We start from the raw sequence: 11,373 nt of genomic DNA, 5'->3' as shown, positions 1-11,373 counted from the left end.
CACCGACACGGAGGGGGGGAATAGAGAAAAGAGAGAGATTGGAGAATAAACAAGAAGAGGAGATGTGGATTAGAATGCTGCTCCCGCTGCTTCTGTGACGGTGGGCTGCCTGTTTGAGTGCCTCGCGTGCCTCCTCCTCTCCATCTCTCTCTCACACACTCTCTCCTTCGCGCACTCTATCATTCTTTTGCTCTTGATCTGTCAATGGTTCTCTCTCTCAATCTCTCGCTTTCTCTCTCTCTCTTTACCTCTCTCTCTTTCTCTGTTTTACTCTGGCTACTGCAGTAGTCCACCAGCCAGCCGCAAGTCTGACAGCCACACACATGGCTAACTGCCACAACTTACTACCTCAGCCCCGGAGAGAAAACTAACACATAAGGAAGCTGAGGAACACTGCAGGAGACAGCCCAGGCGACACACAGCAAGTGGAGAGAAGAATCCTCAATACCTTTCTTGTTTTTGGAAACAGACACGGAGCCCACTTCCACACACATCCTCCCAGCGTCATCCTCTCTTTTCCCCTCATTGCAGAAGAGGACAAGAGTGCTCTCTCTCTCTCTCTCTCTCTCTCTCTCTCTCTCTTCCGACACGCTTTTGCGAAGCTCCAACAGTGCAGCGCATCCCCTTCTCCACCCCCCACCCAGCGCCACCATCTCTCCCACCACCCCCAACCCCCCCTCCCCCCAGGAGGAATAGACGGATTACTGCTAACTGTGCACACGGCAGCCTGCAGCTGCTCTGACCAGGGCCAGCCCGACGTTGGGAGGAAGCAAAAGGAACAGAGGAGGAGAGAAGAGGGGGATGACTGTGCCGGGAGTTCTTTTAGCCTTTTTCTGTCTCTCAGTCTCTGTCACAACAGGACTAATCAGCGACCAACTAGCCCTTGGCAAAGTCACAGTGAGGGAGGTCTCTCCACCAAACAGGCGGCCAGCCGACGAGCCAACACATGTATCAGGAGCCGACAGAACTGGGGATTCTTTTTTTCAGTTGGTCACTTCTTCTCTCCTCCTCTGTCGTGTTTCACTGCGATATGGATCATTGTGATTTTTCCACAGCAGAGCTGCATGTTGGAGTCTGCAGCCTGGCAGGGGGGCAGTTAGTAGGGCAGAAGGGATTCAGGCACCTGCCAAGCCTGCATGGCCTTACCTCTGCCTGTGAGTGCTTTTCATGCTGCTTTCAGTCTTTAATACCAGGAGCCATTTTGTACCCTTGGCTAATAGAGGGCCACATCACTTTTTCAGAGAAGGAAAAAGAAGAAACATGAATCTGGTGTCATTCCATGGAAGGAAATTATAAATGAACATGTTGCATGACTGTTGCTTTTAACATTTGGAAAAAGGCAAAAAGGACCACTTCCAAACTAATGAGGTACGTCACTGTTACTGTTATCCAACCTTTTTCTTACATTGCTGCACTGCTTTTCCTCTGCTGCTTCTCTTGTATTAATCCCTCTCACTCTGTCTCCCCGCTCTGCCCCTCTTTTTCCCCTTCTCTCTCTCACACACATCAATTTTGATGTAGCGTCTCCCTGCACTGTCGATGGAACTTGGAGCCTTGAGTTGCTCCAGCCAGGCTTAGGGTGGTCTGTCCTCTGGTTTGTGCCGTCTCCCCCCACCATGCAGAATAATGAGCCCTCCACACCATGAGTCCTTTGGGCCAGGTTAGAGTGCAGCCTACCTGGAAAGCAGCCCTGCTCGCCGTGCTCTCTCTGCTTCCTGCTCTCAGTATGTGCCAGTCCACAGGCCCTGCGTTGGGCTCGGCTAACCCACAGAACTGTCCAGGTGTGTGCTCCTGCACTAACCAGCTCAGCAAGGTGGTGTGCACCCGCCGAGGCCTGGTTAGGGTTCCCCCGAACATCCCACCCAACACCAGGTACCTTAACCTGATGGAAAACAGCATCGAGACCATACAGGCAGACACCTTCAGGCACCTGCATCACCTGGAGGTACTGCAGTTGGGCAGAAATGCTATCAGACGGATTGAAGTTGGGGCCTTCAGTGGATTGACCAGCCTCAATACCCTGGAGCTGTTCGACAACAGACTGACAGTCATACCCAGTGGAGCTTTTGAGTACCTGTCAAAGTTGAGAGAGCTGTGGCTTAGAAACAATCCCATTGAGAGCATCCCCTCTTATGCCTTCAACCGTGTACCCTCCCTCATGAGACTGGACTTGGGAGAACTGAGAAAGTTGGAGTACATCTCTGATGGAGCATTTGAGGGCCTTCAGAACCTCAAGTATCTCAACTTGGGGATGTGCAACCTGAGGGAGTTCCTAATCTTTTGCCACTGTTGGGGTTGGAGGAGCTGGAAATATCAGAGAATTTTTCCCTGAAATGAAGCCCGGGGCCTTCCGTGGTCTTAAAATCTACGTAAATTGTGGATTATGAACTCTGACATCACTACTATTGAGAGAAATGCATTTGATGACATTACAGACTTGGTTGAGCTGAATTTAGCCCATAATAACCTGTCGTCCCTCCCCCACAACCTCTTCACACCTTACAGTACCTGGTGGAGCTCCACCTGCACCACAACCCATGGCGATTGTGACCTGTGATGTAGTGTGGCTCTCCTGGTGGCCTCAGAGAATACATTCCCACAAACTCCACCTGTTGTGGACGTTGCCACACCCCGGTTCCACATGAGGGGACGATACCTGGTGGAAGTTGATCAGACCACCTTTCAGTGTTCAGCACCATTCATTACTTGATGCTCCTAGAGATCTGAACATCTCGGCAGCGAGGGTGGCCGAACTGAAGTGTCGCACAGCTGCCATGAGCTCAGTCCGATGGCTTCTGCCCAATGGGACTGTATTGAGCCATGGCTCAGCTCACCCACGGATATCTGTCCTTAACGACGGAACACTGAACTTCTCCAACGTTCTCCCTTCAGACACAGGCGTGTACACCTGCATGGTGAGCAACATGGCAGGAAACTCCAATGCCTCAGCATACCTAAACGTCAGCAATGCTGAACTCAACACATCTAATCTGTCGTATTTTACCACCGTGACGGTGGAAGTTTTGGAGCCCACAGTGGAGGAGACCCCAAAACCTAAACCTACTATCCCTGCCTCGCCCTCTGGCTTTCAGCCTGTCTTCATCTCTACACCTACCGTGCTGTTCCAAAACACTCCAACTCCAAGGCAGGTGTCAATCGTCACTCCCAGAGTCCCTAGTGGGCCAGCCGCCAGCTTGGATGAGGTGATGAAAACCACAAAAATCATCATCGGCTGCTTTGTTGCTGTTACGTTTACTGGCAGCCGCCATGTTGATAGCATTCTATAAGTTGCGTAAGCGGCATCAACAGAGGAGCACTGGTGTGGCAGCAGCAAGGACCATAGAAATCATACAGATGGAGGAGGAAGTTCCTCCTGTTCCGCCCCCCACATCCGGATCTAGTGGCTCTGATGACACAGTGTTGGTACTGCCTACGTTAGTGGAACACAACAGCAACACCTTTAAGCCTGGGTATGTGTCCTCCTCCTCATCAGCCCGCCAAGGGGGCTACGGAGCCCACTGGACCCAGAACAACTCTCTTCATCGCTCAGTCAGACAGCATCACAGCCACATCAGCACCATGCTGATCCCTACGTCATTAAGACTACTCACGGCAAGGAGAAGGTTCAGGAGACCCAAATCTGAGTAATGCTCCCTTCTGGATTTATCTCTGACTCTGCCCCAACCTCTGCTCGCCACCTATCTGCTCATCAGTCCATGCAATAGAATGCACAAAGACAAAACGGTAACTTTCTTTGTGTACAGAAGTGCAAACAGAGACAGTTTTGGTTCTTGTACATGCCTATACATTAAGTATATAAATATGAAAAAAAATACAAATATATATAAATGAACAGTGGTAAGACATGCAGATTATATTAGAAAAGAAAGTAATTTGAAACTATTTTCTAATAACTGGTGAATTCTATTTAAAAGACAAAGATACTTAATTTCTTTTTGTGATTGATAATAGAGGATGGTACTGTAGGAAAAGAGGCATTTTGTTGTTTTTTGACCATATTTAGACTGCAGAAAAAAAACTATCATTAAGGCACCAGTTTTTAAATACAGCCCCAAATAAGCTCCAGTTTTACTGTGCCAAATATTATGCAATAAAATGGTATTTCCAGACTTAGGAAACTTAAAAGACACACAAGAAAATCTAGATAGATAGAACATTTGTCCAGGATAGCAGCGAATGGCACAGATAGAATGTGCTGTTCAGTAGCTATCAGCCAAATGCTTTTGGACTGCAGTGCATTTCTGCAGCTAAGGTTTAACCCTCTGTTTGCTGAAGCTGAGCTGCATTTATTTGACAGTGCCAGTGCTTCTTAGTTGTAGCGTATCTAAACATGTTATTTAGTGTGCACATGATTCCCCACTGGTTAAACTGGCAAAGATGAAGTGCAGGCTAATAACAGTTGTTGCAAATACTTTATTCTGTTATTGGTTGCATTTTGTTATTTCTTTTCCCTTAGGTTTTGACATGCTTCTTAATGCTTGTGTAGTGTTTAGGGCTAATTTAATAATGCATTACAAGCAGTTGCCTGACTTGTCTCTGCAAGGGGCTTCATTCCGATGCTATTTTTTTTTCAAAGGAACAGACATGCGGGGCATTGATACGGGGCTTTGCTGACCATTCTGCTTTTGGAAAAGAAAAAAAAACAGAGGATTGAAAGTGAAACAAATGAATTGTCTGATACTGGGGCTTTTCCATGGACTACATTTGAAACATAACTTTTTTTTCTTTTAACAGTTTATTTTTAGCAACACTATTTTTATGGAGAGACAAAGGAGGCTATGATAAATAAAAAAAACCTTTGGTTTGTATTTCTCTAATCAGAAACACATTCATCTGATGTTTTTTCTTCTCTGAATATATTTCCATGTGTGTGTAAGTTGTTTAATCGTTAAGGCTGGAGGCAGTATTGTAAATTCGCTATCCTACCCCAAACCCCCCATCTTACGGTCCTATGCATTTACTTAGTGTCTGCATGAATGGGTCTTTAAGTAACTGGTGTACAATTGCTGCATTATACCCCACAGTTGGGGCTCTATGCAGGTCAGATAGGCTGTTGGTCTTTGATGCCTCAGCTTAGTTCTTAACATTGATTTCTCAGTGACTGTGAAGGGGAAAAAATACATGTATCCCCACAGTTTCTACAGTTTGTGGGTTTCCTTTCCTTACACACTCACCTGCTGGTTGAACTTATAATCCTATCCAAATGAAAACAAAACATATATATATATATTATTTACATTGTGTTTTTTTTATTAAGAAAAAAAGCAATTGTGGCAGGTTCACAATTATTTGAGGTACAACACAATCATTCTTCAGCAAAGAAACTACACCAGAAGAAGATCTAAATATATCATCTGATGAAAGCAGACTGTATTTTTTAACAATTTTCTTGCTCAATGTGTCAGTTCATTTCTGAACAATCTAAATAATCAAAATTCTGACATCATGCAGGTTAAAAGGTCAGCTACCATAAATAAGTGTCCCAAGTCATTGTTGTGACTGAAACGCCTTATCTATGACCTTAGACTTTATCCCTTCATACAACTACTCATACATGCCCATTTCTTTTGCACTGATTTAAACAAAAGCACTAAATTCAACCCTGCGGGTCACTGGTCATTTAAAAGGTTTTATGTCGCAATACAAAGTGTTCCTGCTGAGGCCATTTGGGGAGAAATAGGAAATTACAGTATGACCCCTGTGATAATTATGGAGCCTGTGAGTTAACAGGAACACCAAGGCTTCATTTAAAACCTCCAGGCTGAGCTTCCTGTACCATCAAGAGCCAGTTAATGATGTGCTGTGAGACTTGCTTTTGCTATATGTAAATATGTCATATGCATCTTTTCTATGACATTCACTACAGTAAGATTACAGTATTAACTCCTTTGCATTACAGTAGGTACTCCTCTGGTGCAGTAAAACAAAACAGGGACACATTATGTAATAGTCTGGAATACAGGTTGAGTGGGAGTCAATTCTTTTTAGTGAGTTGGAGTTACATGTTTTAAGATGTTAATGCATTTTAAATTGGATATCCCATGCATATTAACAAATCAGGGAGTATAACATATTGCAGGCAAACAGGAAATACCTCTAATGATATTTTAATTTTGGTTTTCTGAGCTCTGAATGGTGGATGGTGAGGTATTAGTGTTTTTTTCTGCCAGCACACCTGGCAGTGTGTGAGTACAGGTGGGCCTCAGCGAGCAGATGGAACTCGTATGACTCTGACAAGTGTTTCTTAATTTTCTTCTAACTATGAGTGCAATGCACTGCTGAATATTCTAATGTTGGTGAAATGTGAAGGCTGCTCTCTGCCTTTGACAAAAGAGAAGTGATGGTTGTTTATAGCATGTGTGGGTTGCAAAAGAGCAGACTCTTATTATTTCCCCGACACAGCATGGCTCTGGCCGTGCTAGTGCCTTCATAAGAGGCTTTTGGCTGTTTGTAAAGCTTTTAAAGCGCCTGATGGCCAGCCGCATACAAGTTATTTTCTTCTTTGTTCTTCCTCCTCCTCCTCCTTCTCAGTGTTAACATCAAAAGGGGAGGCAGATCCATGAATCACATATAGTTTTAGGCTTTCCTTTGAGTTTATTCAGATTTGCTGAACCTCTGTCAAGGGTGAAGAGGCTGAGGGTGTGAAATGGCCATTGTGTTAACTGCTGAAAACAAGGGCATAGACAATAGTCCTTCCCTGACAACATCATCAGGGAAATATGAATCTGTTCTCTGGGGTGGCTGCCGTCTTATCTCCTACAGCTGAGTCAGTCATATGCTTTGAATGTGGCTGTACAGTATGTTCCCTTGTTGCAAATGAGCTGTGAAGATGTCTTGTCATAACTGCTGCTGTCTCCCTTGCTCTGTACCCTCCCTTTATCACTAGCTAATTGACTTAAAATCATTGACTGAAACCCCCTCAATATACCCTGAGTATAGGTTGGGTTTAAAGGCAACTTATTCCTTTATCCTTTTCGTTCTTTTATTTACTTTCCTGTTTTATCTGTTCGGTACATCAACCGTCACAGATTTACATAGTCTTTTGGAGCATGCTCACTAATGCTCACCTGCTTTTTTCTCTCCCCTTATTGATTTTCAGCCAATGGGTTACTGATAAACCTTCAGCCAGAGATGTGATGCATGCAGAAGTAAACAGTATGTCAAAGGCTCATGCTATCCATACAAGCAGGGGGTGGAAGAGGTGAATAGAATAGCTAAGCTGCTACTATATAGCGTGTCTCACTCCTGCTAGATAGGATCTTCAGAGAGACAACGGGAAAGGGCCCAGGATAAGGCTCTACGGCTGGCGTTCGATGAGGTTAAGGGTTTATTGGGAAGTCCTTGAGCCTTAAGATCCATATCTGTTAATGAAGTTCCCGCAGTGAGAGTGTTGGTCAGGTGGCAGCCACAGCGATTCTGTCACAGATTCTCCACCGACTGATTCCTTTTTGTACCCACAAAGGGATTGTAAGAAATGACCCATGGACCCAAGTGAGAAATGCCCTAGACTCAATTCTCATCCCTCTCTCAACGCTTGATTAGTCAGCCTGCACCTGACTGCACTCTTTACCTTAGCGATATACTTTAGCTCGACCTGAGCCTATACTCAGACTCTTTATTGTTTAGCAACTAAAATCTGTCTTAGCCTCTACACCAAATTATAAATGCAAATGTTCGTAAGAATTAGGAGGAGGACTCCTTTTTTGTTGTCATATTACAAAAACCTTAAATGGTTTTGTTTTACAAGAAAAATGGGATGTTAACAAACTTAAGGTCAAGTTTTAAAATGACTCCAAAGGTACAAGATAAATGGAAGCGAGAAGGTGACTGCTTGTCTCACACATATCTACATTAATGTAGGAAAAGTCTTAACTAGTGTCATTTTCAGTCGTTTTTACTATTGATTATATTTCCTCTACGTTCTCTACATAAAGAAAATCTAACCTTAATTAAAAAACTAGAAAAATACATGTATCTTGTTACACTGCAAAACAGTCAGTTTAATTGCTTCAGCAAAAGGAAAGAATAAAATAACATTAACCATGAACACCACCAGACACCAAAGCAAATTCCTTGTACAGTATGTGTAAACGTACCTGGCAACAACTTTATTCTGATTCTGAATCACAGCTCAGATACATGAGGACTTTTTCTATAACCTCGACTTGACTATGCACCAGGTGAGTGACCTTCTAAAAGAAATGATACCCTCAGAGTATTATTCCTTTGTCATTATGAACAAATGATAGCGTATTGCTAATTACTGTTGCAAACTGCAGGAGGTATAAGACCAACCTCACTCTACTGTAATATGGAAGGATGGTAAAACATAAACATGCAAACCTACGTGTCCAAGTAACACATTTGGAATACTGTTAAATATGTTTCTCTATGGGGGAATTGCAAACTATAAAACGACCATTATGCAGTCTTATACTAGTGTTTATGTCATTGTCACTGTAATGTAGGCCAGTTTGCTCTTTTTGGAACAGTGCAGCTCTGGATAAGGGGTGGCAGCTGGATGTTGTTCCTGGAGGTCTCTTTCTCTGTCAGTCAGTCTGTCTCTCTCTGTCTTGCATGCAGTGTGTGCTGTTCAAGAGTGTGCTGTTCAAGAGTGCCCTCCATAGCAGTGACAGCCACTGTTTATTTGTGTTAACCTCTCCCACTCTGATGGGTAGGTTAAAGCAAAACGCATGCAGGAAAACACGCTGAGAGGCAGACAAACAACAACAACAAAACGGAATAAATAATTAAAATAGAAACATGAATGCACAATGAAGGCACAGGCAAAACAATTAGGTGCAGTGGATAAGCTTTGTATGTAGCTTTAATTAAATGTACTTTTTCATTTAAACTGATTATCACTTCCCTCTGTAGGGGGTTCACACAAGTACAAAAACACCTTGGCGTTCCTGCACTAAAGCTGTAATAAATTCAGCTGTGTGAAGTTTAAAGAACCCCGAGACCTATTTTCTTAATCACCCTCTTCATAAAAGTGATGTAGTCCTATATGAACACACCATCAGCTGACAGAGTTAGAGTCATTCTGGTTGTTTAATTAGTCAGATTTGAAATCTGAAATCACTTCTTCATTCACTCATTCACCAAACATTTTAATATAGACACTCAATGGTTCCTCTATTTTAAGTAGTAAATTGAGATTTTGGAAATGTACTTATCGATATCATTTTTCATTAAGCTGACAGACCTAGGGGCACACGGGGTAATTTCCCATCCATAATTATCACATTGCATTGAGGATTGTTGGAGTGATTATTGTATTAAGTCTTGGAACTTTGATGCCGCAATATACTGGATATATATGCTAACTAAGAATTAGGCCAAACAAACAAGAAGGCAGACAGTAAATACAGAGCACTGTAAAAACATTTTGTCTCTGGTTTGTTCCTTCTGACTGGGCTCTGTTTAATATAGATTGATCACAATTTATAAATGATTTAATTCTTGAATTTAAATCTGTCCAAAGATTTGTTGGCGCTTTGCCCTCGTTGCCAGGGTCACACCAGTGTCAATCAGACATTATCAAAGTGCAACCATACTAAAAACAGACTGGTACAAAATTGTATTTATATTTTTGTCTTTCACTTAGTTTGAGTGGTTATCACAACTCTTAGCCAAAAATAAATACTTTGATATTGCGTTAAGTTATGGATTTTGGTTATGGCAGTCATATGTCATTTTCGAGTGCTGTTGTTATGGATTGCATTACATCAAACAAGAGTGTTTGTGTCATTGAGTTTAACCCCCGTAGTTTTAACTGTTGCTTATTATGAACCATTGCTTAACACTCGTTCATTACTTACTCTCTTTATCTTTAAATACAAATATAGCATATCTGCAAACACATAATTCACCCCCAATTGTGAGCAAGATGGGTGACTCACCACCAACCAACCCAGACATTGAGGGTGGTAGAGAGTGAGACAGAGAGAAACATAAACAATGGGACATTTTAAACAGTACATAAGAACTTTGTGAGCTGCTTTAGGCCAATGAGCTATTTGAACAGTTTCTATTTGAGCTCACAGTATATAAATCAACCAGCTCACTGTCAAATCTCCCCAGCACGGCATCGTTGGCAGTTGCATTGACTCAGTTGGATTTTTTCTTTAAACTTGACTTCCGGCTTTTTCTCTTTCATTCAATTGACCCTGCCAATAACATCCAAGGCCTCACAGTTGCTATGGCTCCCTGGATTCCGGTGGAACGGTGATTGGCTGTTAAGGAAATTGTGGTAGACATAGAGATGTGTGAATATGGAGCTAGCTGTGACGCTGACAAAATGTACTGTATTCTTATTTGCTTCGTGGTCCTTGGTTAGACCAAGTAAGCTCAATGCGCCTTTTCACTGGCTGGTATGTATTGAGTTCATTATGTGTAAGAAAGACAAGTGAAAAAGTAAGCATTTATACCGTTTCAGAGCTGTAATGATAATACCTTATAATGAGAAAATCTATTTTTATGAAGTTCAACAAGTTTCACAACTTAATAAAGTCATGTTACTTTTATTTATTTACTAAAATACCATTCAAAGTAACAGTCCCCATTCATGTATGTGGTTATTGTACCTGTATGTTTATACATTTTATTTTGGTAGGTGAAGGGCCATGCAATGATGACATAAAAGGTATTTCCAGAAGAGATTTATAATAAAAAAAAAACACATGTTAGCAGTAATAGGATTTTAGTGTCTCAGATTCTTAGTGTTTTTTTAAACTAAAAGTTAAAGGGAAAATACTTTAAAGACAACGCTAATCCCACAACATACAGTCGTTAAACTACACAGAATGGGACCAGGTATTCTGTTAATGCAGGACTGCGCAGCATTTTTATTTCTTGTCCCGCGTGCCACAAGAAAATGTACCACATTTCGATTTTGAAATGTGGTACATTTGTGGTACATGCTCCTCCACCGACTTTTTTCTAATGATGTTCTTTTGTCCTTTGCCTGTGGAAAAAGCAGGGAAGGCCTGCGTCACAATAATGTCACAAGTTATGCAAATGAATGCAGAATATGATGCAAGGGTCTTTACCAAGTTTGATATTATTTTAATATTGATTGCTCAACAATTATAGGTGACGTAGGAAAAAACGGACACTTCAAAATGGCGGATAATCGGGCATAGTTTATATGGATAGATTTGTCTGGGCTTATTTTAGGACATTTTAAAGCCTGATTAAAGATACGCTTTGTACGATTTCCTGTTTTAAAGGCAGAATAGAGCAGGAGTGCCCTTATAGTGGAAAATAACAACATTTAGTTTTGGCTGTGCTTTGTGCATTTAGCAGCTTTGATGAGTACAGCTGCAGAGAATGGTACATCTCTGACCT

At 42.2% G+C, this 11,373-nt stretch overlaps 1 protein-coding gene across 1 annotated transcript; it reads left to right on the top strand.

The window, feature by feature from the left end:
* Positions 1–1,581: 1,581 nt before the first annotated feature.
* On the top strand, positions 1,582–3,644 carry lrrc4.2 (leucine rich repeat containing 4.2). The gene is given in 11 exon segments (XM_034141841.1): positions 1,582–2,267; positions 2,270–2,320; positions 2,323–2,358; positions 2,361–2,498; positions 2,501–2,544; positions 2,547–2,579; positions 2,581–2,637; positions 2,639–2,704; positions 2,706–3,251; positions 3,253–3,577; positions 3,580–3,644. Coding segments are annotated over 11 exon segments (1,986 nt in total). The 5' UTR covers positions 1,582–1,642.
* The last annotated feature ends 7,729 nt before the right edge of the window (positions 3,645–11,373 follow it).

The sequence above is a fragment of the Trematomus bernacchii genome, unplaced genomic scaffold (assembly GCF_902827165.1).
Source record: "Trematomus bernacchii unplaced genomic scaffold, fTreBer1.1, whole genome shotgun sequence".
NCBI lineage: Eukaryota > Metazoa > Chordata > Actinopteri > Perciformes > Nototheniidae > Trematomus > Trematomus bernacchii.
This window is presented reverse-complemented; position numbering and strand designations above follow the sequence as displayed.